Source organism: Geotrypetes seraphini, chromosome 14 (genome assembly GCF_902459505.1).
Source record: "Geotrypetes seraphini chromosome 14, aGeoSer1.1, whole genome shotgun sequence".
Classification (NCBI taxonomy): Eukaryota; Metazoa; Chordata; class Amphibia; order Gymnophiona; family Dermophiidae; genus Geotrypetes; species Geotrypetes seraphini.
The window spans coordinates 23299983-23322671 of record NC_047097.1 but is presented as its reverse complement, the minus strand read 5'-3'; the positions used below and the strand labels follow the sequence as shown (position 1 = coordinate 23322671).

General features: G+C 44.3%; 1 protein-coding gene across 4 annotated transcripts in view; it reads right to left on the bottom strand.

The window, feature by feature from the left end:
• FBN1 (fibrillin 1) overlaps positions 1 to 22689 on the bottom strand; it is a 342377-nt gene that overhangs the window by 45341 nt on the left and 274347 nt on the right. For all 4 annotated transcript variants that reach the window (XM_033919694.1, XM_033919696.1, XM_033919695.1 and 1 more), the window contains 10 exons: positions 22551 to 22667; positions 17659 to 17787; positions 16082 to 16201; positions 12435 to 12560; positions 10676 to 10825; positions 7683 to 7748; positions 7477 to 7593; positions 5773 to 5892; positions 3014 to 3136; positions 551 to 682 (listed from right to left, as the gene is read on the bottom strand). In XM_033919694.1, the coding sequence (XP_033775585.1) occupies positions 551 to 682; positions 3014 to 3136; positions 5773 to 5892; positions 7477 to 7593; positions 7683 to 7748; positions 10676 to 10825; positions 12435 to 12560; positions 16082 to 16201; positions 17659 to 17787; positions 22551 to 22667 (1200 nt within the window). The remainder of the gene's footprint in view (positions 1 to 550; positions 683 to 3013; positions 3137 to 5772; positions 5893 to 7476; positions 7594 to 7682; positions 7749 to 10675; positions 10826 to 12434; positions 12561 to 16081; positions 16202 to 17658; positions 17788 to 22550; positions 22668 to 22689) is intronic.

Sequence of the window (22689 nt, the reverse complement as noted above, 5' to 3'; positions counted from 1 at the left end):
CCCAGAATGGGAAAAAAAAACTCGATAATCTGAGGCTTGTTCCCGTTTAAACAATAACTAGAAAATATTACCTGCAGTGGTTCCTTATTTGATATTTAATTAATAGATAACCATTAGGTTTTTTTTAGTTTACTGTTGTATTAAAAATAATTACCACATTAGTTTTGCCGACACCTATTTTGTAGGTGGTATGGGCTCACGTAGAAATCCTACGCTATCAGTTAGCACGCTGTAATGTAGCTGCGCTAACTGATTAGCGTAGAACTCCCACTCTTCATCCCCAGACACCCTCTGCCCTCTGTGATATAATAAAAAACAAGATTTTTAGTTCGTGGTTTGTGTGCATAGATTAGGAAATTACTGCAGGATGCCTGAGTGCATCCTGTGGGAAGTAAGTCATTTTAAGCTGTGGTAAGCGTGAGCTAGCGTTTGCCACAGCTTAATAGAAAATCTTCCTTTATAAGCAAATCCAATTTATAAAATGCTATTGCAGACATCAAGGATCAGAATCAGAACCATGGCCTCTGGGCACCTTCTCGTCCTTATTCACCTGTGCATCCTTCACCATCTGGTCTGCGCTGATAGCCTGGTTCACATATGCACATATAAGTCCCAATAAGATTTTTGCAGATCATTTGCTTGGCATCACAGTCATGTATTCCCTCCTCGCACTCATCCTGATCTGGAATGACATTTAAAAGAGTTAATTAGCAATAAAGACTGACTCTGCTAAATAAAATAAGAACTTATTTTTATAGTGTTACTGGTGGTGATCAGGTACAGAATGGCCGTGCCACAAAATATTGACTACCTAACCCCCAATTTTGTATATGGTGCCTTAATTTATGCACATAAATTGCTGTGCACAACTGATTTGTATGCAAAACTTAATTATTTAATAAGCCCAATTAGCGCAAATATTTGGCAATTAATACCTCATAATTGGCATTAATGGCATTAATTAGAAGTTACATGCACAACTTAGTAGTATCATGTGCCAGTTCTACTGCGCAGATCTGAAAAGGGGGCCTAGCTAAGAGAGGAGCGTGGGCAGATCAAGGGCAGTCCTAAATTTATGTGTGCTGTTACAAGATCCGCCCAATATGTGTACAAGTTAGATGCAGGTATTTAGGCCTGATTTTCCTTGGCCTACATGGATGCGCCTAAAAGCTATGCCATGCACTGGCACTTAGGGGTGAAATTCTCGAAGCCACGCCAAAGGTTAGCCACCACCAATCCAGAGACACATTTTCTAAAAAAACTGAAGGCACCAAATGGCACCTTTATTTATGGTGCCAGTGTCGCGCTTACAGAAGTGCTTAGGGGTATGTAAGGATGCCTAAGGATGGCGTGGGCATGGCTTGCACTGGAGGTGGCCTTAGCCATCCTTAGGCACCCCTAGGTGCTTCCGTAAGGGTAACACTGGTGCCTTAAAGGTAACATAAGAATTGCCACTGCTGAGACTAGCCTTACCTGCGGACGTTCTGGTTCAGCAGGAACTTGCTTAACTTTTTCTTGAATCCCTGGAGAGTGTTTTCCCCTATCACAGCCTCCGGAAGAGCGTTCCAGTTTTCTACCACTCTCTGGGTGAAGAAGAACTTCCTTACGTTTGTACGGAATCTATCCCCTTTTAGCTTTAGAGAGTGCCCTCTCGTTTTCTCTACCTTGGAGATGGTGAACAACCTGCCTTTATCTACTAAGTCTATTCTCTTCATTATCTTGAATGTTTCGATCATGTCCCCTCTCAGTCTCCTCTTTTCAAAGGAGAAGAGGCCCAGTTTCTCTAACCTCTCACTGTAGGGCAACTCCTCCAGCCCCTTAACCATTTTAGTTGCTCTTCTCTGGACCCTTTTGAGTAGTACTGTGTCCTTCTTCATGTACGGTGACCAGTGCTGGATGCAGTATTCCAGGTGGGGGCGGACCATGGCCCGGTACAGCAGCATGATAACCTTCTCTGATCTGTTTGTGATCCCCTTCTTAATCATTCCTAGCATTCTGTTTGCCCTATTCGCCGCCGCCGCACATTGCGCAGACAACTTCATTGGCTTGTCTCTAAAGTCTCTTTCCTGGGGGGGGGGGGGGGTCTACATTAAATGCGCTGGTATAAATAGAAAGCGAAATTCTATCATTGGCGCTGATTCGTGATTGATATGCTAGCAGTGTCGCTTCTTAAGCAGCTGATTATAAAATTGCCCCCTTAGCACAATTCAATAAGCGCTGGTCTACTCAGCACCAATTTTTTGGGCATCATATAAAGAATATGGCCATAAGCAAATACCTGAGACAATAAGGGGGAAATTCGATAACCAGCTCCTAAATTTAGGCGTAGGTAGGCGCCCTGCTGATGCCTAAGTAATTGAAAAATGCAGTCAGAAACGGCAGTGTGCTGTATTAGTTGAAGCTGCTGAAGATGGCCGAAATGGATGCTGGAATCATGGCTAGGTAGCCACTTTAGGCCGTGGAACGCCAAAATAGGCATGGTCAATGCCAGAAGTGGCGTTAGGCAGGCTACAGCGGCTACCCAGCTGCGAATCACACCAAGATAAGCGGCTGAAATGTAGGCCTGTAACACCCTGGCCTACGTTTCAGCCGCCTCTCTGTGCCGCCAGACCGCAGCAGCCGATCGTGGCAGGGGAATTCACCCCCTCCCCCATCGGCTACAACACTGAAAGGCCCAGCTATGCGGCTCCTTGAGCGATACGTTGAACTTGCGACCCTACAGTATTTTTTTCTATAGATGCAAAGTGTTTTAACACCATTTAGTGGACGGTTTACTCAACCCCTGATGCAGGCTTCAGTGTTGTAGCCGAAACATGGACCATGTTGAGTATAAGGGAGTTTGAAAGGACTGACAAAACAAACTAAGCATCTAAAAGGATATGCCATAACGTCACGGGTTGATGTGTACAGCTCCCTTCCCACTTTTCTTTTTTTGTAGTTCTAATCAAAATCATCTTTCTTTCAGCAAATGGTAGCTTCTGAGTGAAGCCTTCAAGTACGTTGACAGTCTTACCTCTGCACATTCTCTGGTCTTCTCTAAGGACATATCCAGCAGGACACTTGCATTCATAGGATCCATAAGTGTTTACACATCGGAATGCACAAAGTAGAGGATTCTGAACACATTCATTTACATCTATATTTTTTAAAAAACGGTGATGAATATTTTACATATAAACAGCTGGACAACTAACAATTAGCTTTCTACAATTAACCAGCAGCAGAATTGTTATCATCTCTTCTTGGAGCACCACAGTACGAGGGGCCGCTGAAAAGTTCTCAGTCCAGCCAACAAAGCTGGAGCAGTCTCCGTCAAGGGCTATTCACTTAGTCCAACGATTTACACTCTTTTTGTTCCGTAGGAGAAATACAGAAATGAAAAAGTGGAAAATTGCTGGACTAACAGGGAAATTCTAAAATCAGCACCTAAACTTAAGGCAAAGATAGGCACCTTACTGGCGCCTAAGTTAACCGAAGAACGCGTAAGGACACAAAAGACTGGCGTGGGTATGGCTTGCACCAGAAGTGGCGTTAGGCATCCTGAGGCACCCCTAGGTGACACCAGCATCTTAAAGATAGGCTTCTAAAATGCTGGCCTACATTAAAGGCGCCAGTGTAAATAAAAAGCGAAATTCTATAATTGGTGCTGATTCGTGATTGGCATGCTATCAGTGGCCGCTTCTTAGGCACCAGCATCTAAATAAAAGGCACTAGAATCACATCTATGTAGGTGCTTTAGGTTGCCAAATGCCAAAGTGTGGAAGTGGTGTTTGGTGGCCTAAAGCGCCTACGTAGGTATGATTCACGCAAACACAGGCGCCAGAAATGTAGGCCTGGAAAATCTTGACCTACATTTCCGGCACCTATCTTTCACATAGGCACGATTCTGGAACTGGCGTCGATGCGTGATTGGCAGCCGCCAATATCGGCGGTGGTTACAGAATCCGGCGGTAAGTATATAGTTCTTGATGGACACTATCTCAACTTTTTGGGTTGGGCTAGAACTTTTCAGTGGCACCTTGTAGATTTATTAATATTTTCTGTTATGTTAGCACCATAAGTTTAAGTTTCAAGTCTATTATAAATTTGATTGATCACTTAATCAAAATTCTAAGCGATGAACATATCAGTAAAATTACAAAATTAAGGGGGCAACAAAACAAACAAGCTAGTATTGTGCTGTATTAGTTGATTAGCCATGGAAGTCATTTTTTTTTTCCATTGTATTTGTGTGCAATGTTGTTTCAATAAATATATATATAAAAAAAAAATATCCCGGAAAGAACACAGGAAATGACATGATACAAAAATTATTTTCAAAGGGAAATGTTAGCTGAGACAGGCATACTTGCCGAAACACAGACCCGTGTCGAGTCAATTTACCATAGCAACAAGCCTCATAGTGTAGTGTCAAAGGAGAGCAGAAGAATGGCAAAGGGAGAAAAAAAGATTCCTCACATCAGAAAATAAAAACACATCTCGTGTTGAGAAAAGCAGTTAGCTCTTTGATGAGCTGGAGAAAACCAGGGCCTGATACTAAACTAAAACTAAAGCTTAACTTTATATACCGGGTCATCAACCTAAGGAAGCTCGACTCGGTTTACAACAATTAGATAAAAATTAAAGAAAGTTTTCAATGATTAAATAAAAACTAAAAAAAAAAGTAACAACAAAGGTTTCAAAAGAAATTAGTTTTCAAAATGTTTGGCAAAAAGAAAAGTTTTTAGAAATTTACAGAAAGATTGGAAAGAATTGGGGCTCCTCAGAATTAAGGTGAGTTCATGCCATAGTTGAGAAAGTTTAAAAGCCAGAGATTGACTGAAGATTTTAACTCCTTTAATTCCTTTTCTAGAAGGAAGGGAGAGTTTGAATTGCTGGATGCCTCTTGCAAAGGAAAATCGGTAAGCATTTCATAATAAGGGAACGAGGGGAATAAAAATGCCATATAAAATTTTGAAAGAGATGCCGATAGACTTGGGCTAAATTAAGCCCATATATCCAATGCCAGGCCATGTCTGGGCTCTGGGATTGAACATCTGGCTATGTGCAGTCACCAGGCACCAATAGTTCAGTGCATTTATGCTATCATCATTGTATGCACTTCCCTTAAGCAGTTAGCAAACTAATACTCAAGTTCTGCTGCCAAACTGCTGCACCACTAAATGGACACTGCTGCAGTAGTCAGAGGCCACAGCCAGTGGCATTGCCAACCCTAGCCCGGTTAAAGCAGTTTGAATATTCGTCTCTACCGTGTTTTCCCGAAAATAAGACAGTGTCATTAATTTTAGGCCCAAAAAACGCACTAGATCTTATTTTCAGGGTATGTACATGATCATCTCTCCCTTCCTCTCCTTTACCCCAATTCTTCCTCTTTCCTTTTTCTCCCCCACATGTGCAGCATCTTTCCTCCCCTCCCTCATGAAGCAGGACCCTGGCCCAGATTCCCTTCCCTCACTTCCATCCCTTCCCTTATGCAGCAGGACCCTTACCCAGTTTCTATCCTTCCCTCCCATCCCTCGTGCAGCAGGACCCTTGCGGGTGCTTGGAGGGAGGGGATGCTCGCTTAAGGGTTCTGCTGCACAATGGATGGAGGGAGGGAAGGGGAGCTGCTGGCGAATCCCGGGACTAGGGATTATTTTTGGGGTAGAGTTTATTTTAAGACCTATCCTGAAAATCCTGCTAGGTCTTATTTTCGGGGAAACGCAGTAGATTTTTAGCAAACCTGTTGTGCAGCATGATGAAAATGAAAGGCATCACATTCTCGATTCTCACCTTCACATGTCATCATAGGTCCTGGCTCAAAGCCCTCCTCGCAGGTGCATTCAAAGCTACCAATAACATTGTTACATGTCCCATTTCCACAAGGGTTTCCTACAGCACATTCATCAATATCTATTAATAAAAATAATTAAAAAAAATTAATATATCTGTGCCTAACACTGGGCGCACACTTCAAATCAAAATTTGTAAGATCATCGAGTTAGACAGAATGAAATCCACAGTGACAAAACTAGAACTGTGGAATAACTTACAGTTTATGGCATTAGAATGAAAACACTCCCGGAAAGATTTTACAAACATCAATCAAAACTGCAAACTTGTTTAGTTAAGCTAGTGGGGAAGCAGGAGATCAAGGATCAGGCTGCCACCCAGAGCCGTGACATCACATCCTCCCCTTCCAACTTGGTCTTTGACTAGAACATGGGACCAGGTAATATGCCTAACACAGCACAGCAAACAGGCTTGGTAGACCAAGTGGTCCTTATGTGGTGACATCATTTATGTTTCTGTAATATATCATTCTGGTATAAATACATTTCCCTCCAACTGTAGTTCATTTAATTAAATCTGATAAATTTCAGCACCTATAACGAGTATCCCAGAAAACAAGAGATACCATATTTTTCGGTCTATAAGACGCACCCCCCTGTAGAGGAGGAAAAACCAAGGAAAAAAAATTTCCTCCTCTACAGGGGGATGCGTCTGGTGGTCTGGTGCTAAGCAGCATGACGCAGCCCGCCCGCAGCCTAAAGCCACCCGCACCCGAAGCTGCCTGCGGCAAAGAAACCTGCCCGAAGCTGCCTGCAGCTGAAGGAACCTGACCGAAGTTGCCCACACCCGAAGCTGCCTGCAGCGGATAAACGTGCCCAAAGCTGCCTGCAGTAAAGGAACCTGCCCAAAGCTGCCCGCACCTGAAGCCGCCAGCCTGAAGCCACCTCGGTACCTTTTTAAAGTTGCAGAAATACATCAATTATAATTCAATACAACACTTGAAAAACTTTACCAGGTCATCTGAAACAAAAATCTAAATTCCCTCCCTCCCACCCCTCATAAAGTAATTTAAACATAATCTCAACAGAAAATATACCACCCCCCACTCCCCAATGTGTAAATTGTTGTATATTTATAAAATGAATATTGAATTTTAAATTACTTTAAGATGGGTGGGAGGGAGGGGATATATATTTTTTGTTCTAGATGACATGATAACTATTTTCAAGTGCTATATTGAAATTATAATGGATGTATTTCTATTTACTTGTTATATGATTTAAAATGAATAAAAAATTCATTAAAAAAAATAATAATAAAGTTGCAGTGCTCTCCTGGGCTGTCTTTGTAAGCAGAGCAGAGCAGCACGATGCAGGAGCGCAACCTTTGTGCTTCCTGCTTGGTCCTGCGCCGCTCAGTGATTGGCTGATGTCAGCCAATCACTGAGCGGCACGGGACCAGGAAGGAAGCGCAAAGGTTGTGCTCCTGCGTCACACCACTCTGCAGGAGAGCACCGCAACTTTTAAAAAGGTACGGGGGGAAGGTATATTCACTCCATAAGATGCACCCACTTTTCCACCCCCTTTTTGGGGGTTGAAAAAGTGCATCTTATGAAGCGAAAAATACGGTACCTTCTGTGAATTCCAGTTACATTTAAAATTCAATTTTGTGAACTCTCAAAAATAGCTCTTCACAGTTACATACCTTCACATTCGACTCCACGAAGAATGTAACCAAAGGGACACTCACATCTGTATGAGCCGTCTGTGTTGATACATATTCCATTTTTACACTTTTCTTTGTCTATACACTCATCCACATCTAAAGAGAGATGACAAAAAAATCTGATGAAAAGCTACAAAAAATTTCCATGCAGTCTACCCAGCAATGTGATTCTTAAAATTGCTTACCAATTCGTTCATCGCCAGGGCCAATACGAACACCGGATCCGAAGGGGCAAATCTGACGAAACGCCTCTGCAAATGACAGATATGGATAGGAAATCATGCTAGATGTTTTAAAAGGTTAACAAAGATCAAAGTACACTGCCTTGCATTATTTTTGCAAAAGACCGATTTTACATGGGAAACAAGGCGTTTACCTAAGCAGTAATGAAAATCTATGTTAACCTACTCCCTTATATTCAGTCAACTGTGGTTAGCATTTTCATAAACACTAAGTCCCTGATTCTATAAACCAGGGGTGCCCAACGCGTCGATCGCGATCGACCAGTAGCTCAGGAAGGCAACTCGAGTCGATCGCACTCGTGTTGCCGTCCTGATCTACGGGCCGATCAGCCTTCAGTGTTCTCCCTAGGGCCTTTTAGCTGGGCGGTCCGCCCAGCTGTCATCTGCCGCTGCTGAACATTAAAAAACCCCCCAAAAAAACCGGCTTGGAGATTTCAGCCCCTAGCGAACTTATGCTCCGGGCTCTAACGTGTGCGTGCAGGCTTCTCTTCTCTTCCCTCCGAAACCGGAAGTTATGCCCGGGGAGGGGGAGGGGGGAAGAAGGGAAGCCTGCACGCACATGTTGAGAGCCCTGAAGCAAGCGTTCGCTACGGGCTAAGGCGGGAGACATGTTAGTGAAGCATTTCCTCTTCTTGCTGCCGAGTCCTGCCTACTTTCTGTTTCCGCGAAGGCAGGACCCGGCAGCATTTCCCCCAACAGTTCCTCGCGATGCTGGTCGGCCGAAGCAGGGAGAGGTTGGGGCGTCGTCGGCTTTTGGACGTGTTATTGGCGTCGGCTTTCGGGCCTGTTATTGGTGGCGGTTTGGGTCCTGGTCCCCGATGGCAGTTTGGGTCCCCGATGGCAGTGGCAGTGTCTTGGGGGAGGGCAGGGAGAAAGAAAGAAAGAAAAAGGGCAGGCAGGGAGACAGAAGGAAAGAAGAGAAACAGAAAAAAAGGAAAGGGAGGCAGAGAGAAAGAAAGGGCAGGGAGAGAGGAAGGAAAAGTTGGGGGAGGGAATGAGGTGTGGAGGAGAGGAAGCATACAGGCTGAAAGAAGGGAAGAAAGACTGGATGCACAGTCAGAAGAAGAAAGTGCAACCAGAGACTCATGAAATCACCAGACAAGGTAGGAAAAATGATTTTATTTTAAATTTAGTGATCAAAATGTGTCTCAATTTATATCTGCTGTCTATATTTTACACTAAGGTCCCCTTTTACTAAACCGCAATAGAGTTTTTTTAGCGCAGGGAGCCTATGAGCGTCGAGAGCAGCGCTGGGCATTCAGCGCAGCTCCCTGCGCTCTAAAAACTGCTATCGTGGTTTAGTAAAAAGGGAGGGGGGTATATTTGTCTATTTTTGTATGGTTGTTACTGAGGTGATAGTGCAGAGTCATCTGCTTTGACCTCTTTGAAAAACCCTGGAATAGGAATGATAATTAACATTTTCTATGCGTACAGTGTGCGTTGTGTTTTTTTTTAAATTTTATTGTTGGTAGATCATTTTGACTTGGTCATTTTAAAAGTAGCTCGCAAGCCCAAAAAGTGTGGGCACCCCTGCTATAAACGATGAGGAACATAGTGCTTACCGCATGTCAATCTTAAGTTGGGCGCTGTTTATAGAATTGCACATAGGCATCAGAACAGGGGAGGCCACAGGGGTCAGGGCCTCCTCAAAGATTGGTGGTCTCTCGGTGGGCCTCCCACCCACTTCCTGGTGTTCTAATTTTAAATCTTCCGGCAGCCGATGCACAGCATCAATGAGCAAGCCTGCCCCGGAGCACTTCATCCTACTTCCGGGGGCAGGCCTGCTTGCTGATGCTATGCAGCAGCTGCCTGAAGATTTAAAAGTACAGCGCCGGGAGGAGGCAGGTGAGGAGATGGGAAAAGGCCATGCCGGAGGATTCTATGGGGCTAGGGTGGAGCTCCTGGGCCCCCCCAAACCAAGCAGTGTTGCACTGCCTACGGAATTGCAACTAGCAGTGCCTAAAATGGACTTAGGCACCAGTAGGAATCCTAATCTTAGTTACTCCCTATTTATGCCAGGGTTTTCTTGGCCTAAATACTGACCTAAATAAATTTGATCTGCATACACTGCAGGTAGTGTATGCAAATCAATCTCATGCTTATTTATCATGGATATCCTGAAAGCCTGACTGGCAAGGGGGTACTGCAGGACTGACATAGGGAACACACATCTATAAGGAAAAATATTCTTGTCGGCACTGTTTCCTCTTAAGCTGAGCTCTCACCGGTGGGAGGTGCTGTTTTGCATCATAGTTTTAACAGTGAGAGACAGGTAAACTCTGAAGGACTCCCGGGCACCTGCCTGTCCTTAGCAACTTAAAACACAATATTGAAGCACAACCCCCTACTGACAGCAATTCAGCTGGAAGATGCCCGCTCAGCTTAGAGGGAATGGTGCCTAGTGAGTTTTACATGCCATGCATAGATTTTTTTTAAGTGTATGTTTCAGCCAAGGATTTACATGAGAAATTAAAGGAATCCTTATCCTTAATTCCACATTCCTTAATTCCTCCAACATGAAAACAAGTTAAAATTGTGGCCTTACTACTTTACAATGAGCAATATAACATGTTCTTGGCTCTTCTGCGAGAATGGGCTATAAAATCGAATAAATAAATAAAAACGTACAAGTGAAAGTTGCAGAATTGCTGCTTCCACGTGGAAGCTGCCAGGTTTCTGCCATTCATTTATCCACATGCACATTTCCACAATGGATGTGCCAGCGAATGCAAGTGAACTGCAGCACAGTCTCTATGCTGGCAGAACCTTTGTGTAAAATACCGCTGGATTTGAGTACATTCCGACCTGGACATCTCAGTTCCATTCTGCATTAAAATGGGCCTTTAAGCATCTATTTACACAAGTTTGTTGGCCACAGACAGAACAGAAAAACAAGCCCATAGTAAATGAGTCTATTTGCTGGGCCAGGGACATACCTTCTCTTAAAGTAGGACAGGGTAAGCATGGTTCACCCCATGCGGCTCCTTGCAAGAGACAGCAGCATTCATGATTTGTGTGGTTTTGGGGTAAGGGGGATGAGCATCCTGTGTCTTCAAACTTTGCATAGCAGAAACTTACCCTTAAATCTACAGAAATATAAACAACAGGGTTATGCATTTGTCATCAGATGGTAGGACAACGTAATTGGACAACAGAACTTCAGCCTTGCCCTTTCACACTAGTGCTGCCCGATTCACTGATTCACTTCAGTGAATCGATTTGTTTTCTTAAAAATTCAAGCTTGCCAATTCAGTGATCAACCCTCCACCCCGCATACCTTCAGGCCTCCTAAAGCAGGAGCAGCAGCGTTCTCGCAGCGAAAAGCCTGTCCTAAGCGCTGTCTCCTACTGGCAATCCACTGCCTCTGCTGCTCCTGCTTTTGGAGGCCCAATGTCAGAACTCATGGTGGTACTGCAGGACTGACATAGGGAACACACATCTATAAGGAAAAATATTCTTATAGATGTGTATAGAGGGGTATAGAGGGGGTGTCGGTCAGGAAGTGCTGCATTGGGACATAGGAGCCAGCACCCAAGCACCCTCTATATTTTGGGGACCTCTCATGACACGTTACCCTCAGCCATACAGCTTTAGGGGGGGCTCCCCAAAGGCCGGCATGTTTTTCCCTTCTCTCCACCGTTGTCCGGCTTCCCCCTGGCTTCCCGGTCTCACTTTAAAACTAACAGCAGCCTGCAGAGGATCATTGGTGCTGTAGTGATTTTAGCAGGCTGCCAGCTGCCTCTGCTACACATTCCCTCTGCCTCAGTCCATCCCAGACATAAACAGGACATCATGTCATATGAGGGGCAGGACCGGAGCAGAGGGAATGTGCGGTGGGGGCTGCCAGTAGCCTGCTAAATTTGCTACAGCACCAGCAATCCTCTGCAGGCCATAATTAGCATTTAAAGTGGGACCAAGAGGCCAGGGGGACGATGGTGGAGAGAAGGGGGAAACAAGCTGACCTTCGGGGGGACCCCCCTGGTATAGCTATTAGAAGTACATGGAGGGAGGGAGGGGCATATGCCAAACTGAGGGTGTGCTTAACGATACAACCTCCCAAATAAGCATCATTCTTTGATGTGATTGGTCCTTGAAAACTAATGGCAAGTAATTTTATTTTTATGTTTTATGAAGTAGTTATCCTAAGTTGAGCAACAAAGCAATCAAGGCTTTGTTACCGTTTGGATATTCTTAATTTTGCGAACATGGATTTTCAGCTCAGAGAAATTAAATTAAAAAAAAAGAGAACGACTAGAGATGGTGGATGATAAAATGTGTGTTTGTTTGTTGACTATCGAGCAGCATTTTGGGTTAATTTGCACTCAAAAATAAGCTCATTCATCACATTGATTAGCAATTCTATTCCATCTACTTTAGTTTCACTGTTGTTACAATTGCCCATACATAGCTTAAAGAACTTTAACTCTCAAATAAATTTTTTTGCTGGTTTTGCAATTTTATAATTTCAGTTATAATGTGCTATGAAAAACATTTGCTTCGTTTAGTGTGCTGGAGCTAAAAAAAAGGTTTGAGAGGCAGTGCAATAGATGGTGAAGTGATTTGCCCAAAGTTACAAGGGGCATCTGTGGGGAAGTCTTTGAGCTCACTGCTCTAATGTAACCAGGCTAGTCTCCCTCTCTAAGTGATGTAAATGTATAAATATGATGGCCCCCCAGTCTAGATAAATCAACTTGCCGTGACATCTCCTGCCAGTAGAAGACAGCACAAATCCATCTGGGCATTGGCATGTGAAGCTTCCGGGAATATTCTTGCAGGTACCCAAAATGCAAATTTCTGGATCTGTTACGCATTCATCAATATCTGTAAGAAGAAGTAAATCAAAACTAATTGATTAATTGATATTTCATTGAACGTAATGCATACGGCATGCTTCTTTTTCCAAAATGCATAAAATGCCAGCGTAATCACTAAAACAGAGCTCAGCAGAGTCCTGAAGATAGCAAGAAAGCAAAGAGCTGATCACCAGTGCACTGTCAGCTAGGAGAGTCATGTAAGGTAGTAACGTGCCTGATTTAAGAGGGTAAGTACTTATTTTATGAATAAACAATTTTTGCTGAAAGTTTCCAACAGTACGAAGACATAAGCCCTCTTACTAAGGTGCGCTAACCGATTAGCGCACACTAAACGCTAACGTGTGCATGCTAGTCTATGGACGCATTAGCTAATCGGTTAGCGCACCTTAGTAAAAGAGGGGGATAGTCAAGGGCATAGTACAGCAGGGAAAGCAGAAAAACTCACCAACTAACCCCTTAAATCTGACTTCCCTTCTCCACCCAAGCACCAACTCTCCCTCCCCCCTTCCCACACAAGGAAACAAGGATCATTGTGGTCCCAAAAGGCTTGGACTCTTATAGCCCTCCGAGGCAATAAATTCCCCCTTCCCCCTATCACTCTCACACTGTCGAAATTGTAAGGTACAATATCAGTATAGAAATGCCCCTGCAAAACCACTCAAAAGTGGGCCAAGCAAGGCCACCGAAGGCATCCAACATCTTAGCTAGAATCATAACCCCACTCCCCAATCCCCATAACTGTTTAGTAAACAGATAATGTGGGGAGGCCTAACTGGCAAACTCTATATAGTCTGCGTAAATACAGGCGCCTACATCGGCATGCCTAGCCTATGTAAATGCCAAGCTAAATCAGCACTTAACACTTCATAACTGGATTTAATTGGACTTTCAACTCCTCCAGTCCCGACTCCTCCAGAACTGCCCAAAGGCTTAAACTAGCCTTCCCCTCTCCACGCGGCATCCACTATTCAGGCAAACTGGGAAAAATCCCTTCTCTTCAAAATCACAGGACTTTGGAACGACCTCACCACCCCGCTGCGGAACCTGAGCTCCCTTCAGTTATTCCGCAAACAACTGAAAACCTGGCTTTTCAGCAAATTGTAGCTCTATCCTTCCCCCCTTTCTCTCCCCCCTTCTACACATAAGTTCATGTAATCCTTTTTCTTCTTCTCTACCCACTATTTTAAGTTCTTGTAAACCGTGTCGAGCTCCATTCTCATGGAGATGATGCGGTATATAAACTTAAGGTTTAGATTAGATTAGATTATCGAATATACTCAAATATAAACCAAGGTAACCTTTTTTCCACCCAGAAAGGAGGAAAAAGGCCGACTCAAATTTAAATGGGGGGGGGGGAGGTTAATATTCAAGTGCAGTGCCTTGCCCTGCCAGGCTCTGCACCCTGTTCCCCTTTCCTCACTGCTCTGCCAGTTTTCTGCATCCAGCCCCCTCCCTCCCTCCCCTGCCTTGCCAGTCTCTGCACTCAGCCCTACTCCCTCCCTGTCAGGTTGTGTACCCTGTCCCCCTTCCTGATGACTTGCAGGCCTTCACCAGGCCTGGTGTGAGACCTGGTCCAGCGGTGGCCGGGTCAGTAGGGATCCTTCCCGCCTCCTGTTTCAGCTGATTCTAAGAATTTTTATAGGGTCTTGTATTTAAATGTTTAACCAGGGTGGAGAGGCTCCTGTCTGGTTAAATGGCATATCCAAATTTTCAGCAGCAAGTAACTGGATACTGCCACTGAAAATATGGGGAGACTGCAGTGGCACTATTTGGGCAGTCCAGGAATGGAGTCTGGGTGGAGCTGACTTTAACCCATTAGCAGTGATTTTTAGACCTCTAATTGGAAGAGTGCCTGCAAAACTCTGTCCTTGTTTTATCCAGCTAGTTACCAGGACATCTGGATGCCTTTTGGCAGTCAGCCAAGATCAGGAAATTTAGAGCCGATGCTCAGATTAGGTGTGGGGCATTGCATACACACGGCACTCTGCATCTTTAAAATTGCTGAGGGTCAGGGACTGAATATTAGGTGCATGGGAATAATAATGAAACTATATGAGTACATGAAAACACACTGAATATATTTCTGCAGAAAGCAATCTAAAGTAACATTAGACCAAGGGCCTGCTATTAAGCAGATTGTAAGCCTTCACAGCTGCAGGCTGAGTTAAACTCCAGATATTCAGTGCCAGGGCAAGTCAGCTTCTGGCATTCAATATACGGATTAGTGCAGCAATCCGGAAGCTAACCATATATCAGTCAATATTCAGTTCATCATGTGGTTAGCTTGGTGGGTAATGTCAGGACAGCCTTTTAGTTCTCCTAATTTTATCCATTCACTTAACTGGTTAGCGGACTGAATATTTGTACTAATCAACTTAGTAATGGTTCCACCCAATCTCCTCCCCAGATGGGTTAGAGCAGTTAAATGCAAAATTGACTGGAGCAAGTCCTCAAACATGGGGACAGAGACCAAGGGACTCGGAGTCACCGGAGGCCTCGTGCGTTCCAATGAGGGCAACCTCGGAGGAGAGTATTCCCTCGATTTGGAAGCACGTTTGGAGGATGGTTTAGAAGATGGAACCGAACCTGGAGCCCCAGGTTGCGAGGAACTAGACTCCGTTGACTTCTTAGGAATGGTACCTGAAAAGGAAGCAGGAGACTTACCCCCCAATCCAGGCTTCGAGGACACCGAGGAGGCCTTCGAGGCCGAGGACCTGGAGGTCTTCGAGGCCGAGGCCTGCAGAGGAGGCGAAGTCGAGGGCTTCGTACTCGAGGCTTGTCCCGAAGTGGAAGGTTTCGAAGATGCCTCGGCCGAGGCCACCGCTTTTTCGGGCTCCATTCGAGGGAAAAGCTCAAAGAACCTGTCGCAGCGGCGCTTAAAGGCACGAGGTTGAAGAGTGAGGCAGCGAAGACAGTCTTCTGGACGATGGGTCGTCCCCAAGCAGAGCATACACCGGCTGTGGGGGTCGGTGATGGAAATAGTCCTGCCGCACTGATAACACCTTTTGAACCCGGTAACAGGCCGGGACATAGAAAGGACAAAGTCCGTGTCGAGAACGAGGGAGAGAGGCCTAGGCCTCAATCTCCCAACTCGACGCAAAAATACAACGAGTAAAACCCCTTTGAATATTAACCCCTAAAGCCCAGATTCTATAAACGGCACTGTTGTCAGCAGCTGCCTTAAAAGCGGCCACCAGCTGCGTGTCAATCACGCGAAGGCGCCCTTTGTAAATCACAGCGCTGGAAAAGGTAGGCGCCGGAAATATAGACCAGGGTTTTCAAGGACTATATTTCGGGCGCCTATCTTTTACATGAATCGCGCCTATGGAGGCACTTTACAACGCCTACAGCGGTGCCTAGGAAGGCGGTGTTAGGCGTCGTAAAGCACCTAAGTAGGCATGATTCTGGCGCCATTTTTTTTAGGCACTTATCGGCAGCTAACTCAAGACTCCTTTTATAGAATCCAGGCCTCAATATTTCCATACTTTTTCTTCTCAGTGATGTTCTTTTTTTCTAAACACTGCGTACCTTTGCAGCTGTCATCCTCCAGAATGTACCCAGAGGGGCATATGCATCTGAATGTCCCATCCAGATTCTGACACGTTCCAGGAGCACATTTACCAGGTTCCACAATGCACTCGTTGATATCTAAGAAGAAAGGAAAACACCAGAAATGGCATCTCATACAGCCCCTGGATGTTTCTGAGATTTGTTGGAGTTGCATAGTCCAAGAAGGGAATTAAGATCAGCACAGGATATGAGATTGCCACTGATGAAAGAGAGAAATGTGATACATACCAGGGTCGGGAATTCTATGTTTTCAATAGTAGGGGCGATATTTTGGAACTCATTAACAGGTCAGTTAAGATTATGTAAACCCAGGGATACTTTTAAGAAATTTTTGAAGACCCCCCCCCTGCCTTTTACAAAACCGCAAAGTGGTTTTTAGCGCTAGCTGGCGTGCTGAATGCTCTGTACTGCTATGAGCGTCAGAGCATTCAGCGCGCTGGCCTGCGCTAAAACACACTTTTGTGGTTTTGTAAACGGGGGGGGGGGGGGCAGATATTTGTCAATGCATTTATGTGAAGAAAAATACAGTAAGTATTTCTGTGATACTTTAAAAAAAACTCATGAAGATTTAGTTATAGGACAATGCGTTTATGGGAACGAAATGCGCATGTTCATAATGGAGGATGTAGGAGAGTCTATGAGTATATACATTGCTATTCTTTATTTTGTATGTTGTTTTATAAACTGTCTAGACTTTAGGTGGTATATAAATTTCTTAAATAAATAAATTATACATTATAATCTGTAAATCCCCACGTTAACTATCTACTATATTAAAGAACAGTAAATTCTGGCTGATAATGTACAATACTCTACAGTGGCGCAGTACATCGTCCCCTAATCGTGATGCCAAATGAAATGTAGCTTTTAATTGCATGAAACCTATCCTATTGCTTTAGATAGGGAAGACATTTACATTGGTTTTATATCTCATCCTCCTAGAGGAGCTCAGAACGGGTTACAAGTTTACAAACATATTAGAGTTTATATAAAGGATGTTGGCAAACATGGCATGGCTGGGAGGGCAAAACAGTCAACAAAGTATGGCAATAACATAACATGGTATGGTGATACATAGCATGACAAACATTGTATACACATAGCATGGCATGGGAAACATAGCATGGTAGATGTAGTATACACGTGTGGCCAACCTAGTATGACATGACAGTATGGTATGTTACAAGGTAGAACCTAGCGTGCTAGACATGGGATGGTAGTGGGCATAGCATGAGAATGTGGCACAGTAGACCTAGCGTGGAAATCATAGCACGAAAGACACAATGTATAGGAGAGTGAAAGAGAAAGGTGACAGTATGATAAAATGTGGCAAAGCATTGTCTGACAAAGTATATAGTAGACAGAATGGTGGGATCTTACCCAGTGGAGGCTGCATTTTATACCGCAGGCGGTGACTTGGTAGGGTAGGGCATTATGTGATGGATATTGGGTAATATAAAGTGCTCCGTAATGTGCTTGAGTTTGTTTGGCCATTTTATTTTTATTTAGATCAAAGCTTTGATGCTTGCACTTACCGACACATGTCCTCCCATCATGGGAAAGCTCATAGCCCTCATTGCACAGACACTGGAAAGAGCCAACTGTGTTTATACAATGGCCGTTCCTGCACTGTGCCCCATTTCCAAAGACACATTCATCCACATCTGAAAAGACAGAATCACAAGGAACTCTTAGGCACGCATCCACAGGAAGCAAAAGAATGTTTCAATAGAATATAATAGCGGGGGCAGGCCCAACATTTCTCTTTTGTTTAGTTTCCCATGTCATTTATGCCATTTTTCATTTCAGGCTCTTTTATTTTTTGGGTTGCTCAAATAGCGTTACAGAAATAAGGCGCCTATCGATAAATAGCGTGCATTCATTTATCGTTTCATGGATGATATACTGCTTTAGTCGTTGGACAAGTCAAAGCAGTTTATAATAAAAACAAACATTGAATGGAAATGAACTCCACAGTTTTGATAGGAAAGTGGCAATCAAGTATTTTACAAACTGATGCAGTGGGTGCGGCTTCCTATATGGAGTGGCCTATCTAAAGACATCGTAGATAAGCTGCCCCATTAGTAGATCAGCCGCGGCACTACTGGAGCCCCCTGTACCTTTTAAAATACAGTAGCTCCCTCGCTGGATGGCTACTGGCTGCTTCCTCCAATGTCGCGGCTAGCGGTGCAGGGCAGGAGCGATCTTTTCAGCATCCAGCCTGGCCCCACGCTGCTTCCTCATTGCCCACCATCAGTTCTCACGAGTCTCGTGAATCCTGTGAGAACTGACAGCAGGCATTGAGTAAGCAGCGCAGGGCCAGGCTGGATGCCAAAAAGATCGCTCCTGCCCTGCACCGCTGGCCGTGACATTGGAGGAGGCAGCTGACAGTCGTCCAGCAAGGGAACTATGATATTTTAAAAGGTATGGGGGAACCCACTAGCGCCGCGACTTATCCAGGATTTTAAAACAAGAATAGGTGTTTCCTGCAGCCTATACAAAGGCGTGGCCTATACATGGGAAATATGGTAATGAGCAATACACATTATTGATGACATATGGGAAAAATGGAATTTCAGGATTTTCCTGTCATTCTGGGTTAGAAATGAAATGACATGCAAATGCACATCGATAACATTTCCCAAGTTATTTCAAATGAATGCACATCTCTAGAAAAATATACAAAGGTCAATATTCAAAGAGCCTGATTCTATATATAACGCCTAAAAAAATCAGTGCTGATCATAATGGTGCTTAGGCTCGGATTCTCTAAATGGCACCGCTGTTGGTGGCCGCCGATCGCATGTCAATCACATTTCCAGGGCCTACCTTTGATGTGAATCACGCCTATGGAGTAGGGTTATCAGACATCCAGATTTATCCGGACATGTCCTCTTTTCAGAAGACTGTCCGGACGGCTTTTCAAAACCTGGCACTTTGAACGGCTGGTAAGATCGGGGCCGAGTCTGACGTGCAGCTGCGACATGGTGACGTCACACGCGTGTGCGCGATGTTATCACATTCCAGACCCAGCCCAAAGAGATGAGGTTTGTGTGGGGCTGGGGTTAGGAGGTGGAAGGGGCGGGGCTCGGAGTGGAACAGGGCGGACCTAGGCGTGGGGCCACGTGTCCTCCTTTACCAGATGCAAAATCTGGTAGCCCTAGTATGGAGGTACCTACCAGTGACTAATGCCACTTCTGGCATTAAGTGCGATTTCAGCGCCGTTTTTAAGATGTCTGGAAATCTCTTTTAAAAGAACTCTTAAGCGGCGTTTCTCTCTTAACTTAGGTGCTCGTAGGGTGCCAACCGGCACCCAAGTTAAGATATCATTTATAGAATATAGGACATAGTGTAATTCTATAAAAGGCATGTGCCATATATAGAATCGTGCTCAGCAGCCGTATACATCACTAACATTTAGGCTCACCTATTTAAGCCAAAAAAATCCAGGCCTAAATACCGGAACTAAGTTGTGTGCATCAGTTTATAGAATGTGCCGACCAAGTTGTGCGCGTAACTTCTAATTAGTGTCAGTTATGAGATGTTAATTGCCAATTATTGGCGAGAATTGATCTGGTTAAACAATTAAGTTGTGTCTGACAAATCAGCTGTGCGTACTATGCGCTATATACAGAATTGGGGCCAAAGTGATTCAACCGGCCAAAATCATGCAACTAAAAAGGAACATTGCTGGTGACGCCAACATTATTAAAATTTAATATCATAGCGTCATCCTATGGCTGGGACCAGAATCGTTAATTTCGTAGAGCGCCAGTTTAAGCTAAGTAATCGTACTCAGCTGCTAAGATGAGGCAGATGCAAATAGTTCAGTTTCTCTGTGCTGCATCCTAACAACCAATTAAAATATTGCAGTAGTTTATTTTCTTGTGCGCACTCCGCCTGATATTCAAAGTGATTTAAACAGTTAGGATAAGCTCCAGGCCGTTTAAATCTCATGTTCGGGGCTAACCGGATCGTACTTCTGAATATCTATGGTTAGCACCCAAATCAAAACGGACACATTTTTGGGCAGTCCGGGAACGATGTCGGCACTTATGTGGTTAAGTACCGGTAACTACATAAATTGGGCTACATAACTATCTTTATACAGTTAGGTGTTGAATATTGCACTTAACCACACCACATATAAGATGCCAGTGCCTGGACCTGGCCCAACATTGAATATGCAGGAATAAAACTGGCAGAGGCCAAAGAAAAAAGTCAACTGCTGCTGGCTGAACGTTTTGCTGTTATGTGCACGGTTCATGATCCTGTGTGCACACATCCATATAGCTTAGAGGCAACAATGCCTGCACTTAAGTCTTTCAAGAGGAGTTGGCACTGTAAAACTGAAGCTTATAAAATGTCATTTCAGCATCGGAGCTGCCTTCATGCTTAAGGGGGCCTGTTTGGTGCCCAGTAGCTGCCAGTCAGCCTTTGCCCCAGTGGGAGAGTGGACTCTTGCTGCTGTTTCTTGTACTTCATCGTTCAATGTTACAAGAGACAGGAAGATCGGTGCTAACTATGCTAGTCAGACCCAAGTCTGGCGCCATTTTCTTGTATAGTAGATTCTGCCTTTACAAGAAAAATGGTGCCAGCCTCAGGCCAGCCGGTGGCATTTGAAAATAACAAATGGCAGGGCAGGAGCAACAAGGAATTACTCATAGAAGTAGATACTAAAGTGGGGGAGACGGGGGCCTTTCCCCCCCCCCCAAATATTGTTTGTGGGGGAGGGATCTGACATTTATTTTCATTTTTTAATCTATTTCTTTATTGTACGTTTGCTTTTGTTTGCACTGATTTAAGGAAATGAAACAAACAGCAAATTGAATACAACAATTTTTTTTTAAAAACCCCAAACCAAAATGAACCAATTAGTGGAAAACACTCCTAGCTATTATAAAATGTTGTAGATTAATGTGAGTTCACCTCTAGCTAGATAAGCCCTGATAGATCCTAATCTAGTCAACACGCCTTGATTTGTTTGGAAAAGCCCATTTACCAAATTAAGGAGTCTTTTTACTAAAACGTGTAAGACCATTTTTAACACTGCCCTACAAGAGACTTACCTGCCAAAAAAATGAATGTAGGAGAATTTACTACCTCCTATGAGCACTAATTCCCAAATTCTATAAATGGTACCCAAAATTAGCCATACAATTGGTTTATAGAATAGGGTCAGTTATGTGTGTAAGTTAATTTGCTCATTGGCACTTAATTTACAATAAGTATCAAGAATTGGCTTTAACAGGAACTAATTAGTAATAATTTGTAGTTACACAAGCCACTGACTTACGCCCTTAGGGCTTGATTCTCAAAACGGCGCCCCAATGGTAGGTGGCAGTAGGATCTTAGCGCCGTCTAATGGGTCAATTGATTTGGCAAACGATGCCTTCAATGTAGGCATCTGACTCATGCCTACGGAGGCGCCTAGGCATGCCTGTGGGAGCCTACGTCTGGCATAATCGTGGCTTCACTTACCCCCACCTTACCTCTATCTTGCGCCAGCGTCGGGCCTCCCTCTGATGTCACTTCCTAGGCACAGGACCCAGAAGTGATGTCAGAGGGAGAGCCGATGCTGGTGCAAGCAGCAGGTTGGAGTTTCAGGTCGTACTGGCGAAGAGCTAGAGGTACAGTGTGGGGGGAAATGAAGACACGTGCGCGGCGGGGGAGGAGGAATGGTGATGGTGCCCGGGGCAGACTGCCCCCTCCTCTCACTTCCTACACCACTGATCGTGGGCATTCCTAGAAGTTAGTTGCGTTGTTATAAAATACACTTGATACATACACAAGTTAGGCTCAGGGATTTGAGCCTGGTTTTCCTTGGACTAAATGGGTGCCCCTATACGTTATGCGATGCACAATCTATAAAATCACTTTTAGAATCACACTAAATGCGGTTCTACTCAGTGCCGTTTTTTTGGGCGTGCTATATAGAACCAAGTCCTTAGCGTGCAGGAAAAAAAAAGAGATGGGCTGATTCTACAAACGCTGCTTTAAGTTAGGCGTCGCACCACCATCTAACTTAAATAACCAAACCTACCTTAAAAGCCCTGAAAACAAAAACGTTTAGCCGCCTCCTGCGTTAGCACCCTAATCACGGCTATGGAGGCGCCTAAGGTCGAAGAAGGCGTGGCTAATGCCAGAAATGACCTTAGGCGTCCTTGGGCACATTGTTAGCCGTGATTCATAGCAAACATGGGTGTTAGAAATGTAGGCCTTCAAAACCCTGGCGCCTATTCTGCAACCGGCTCTGGTGCGTGACTGACATTCAACCGGCCGATACCCATAAGGCTTTCATGTGTTTTGCAGAAAGCGTTTTCCCGTGTGCTTAGCACACATTAGGGCTTAATGCTCTTTAGTCAAAGGGCCCCGAACTTAGAAATGTCATCCTCCAAACATACCTCCTAGGCCGCTAATCACTTACCAATGCAGTCATTATTATGGGAAAGGATAAATCCATCAAAGCATCGGCAGTTATAAGACCCAATGGTGTTCTTACAAGTTCCGTTGCCACATGGATCTCTTTCACACTCGTTAATATCTGAAATGAGAAAAATCAAGGC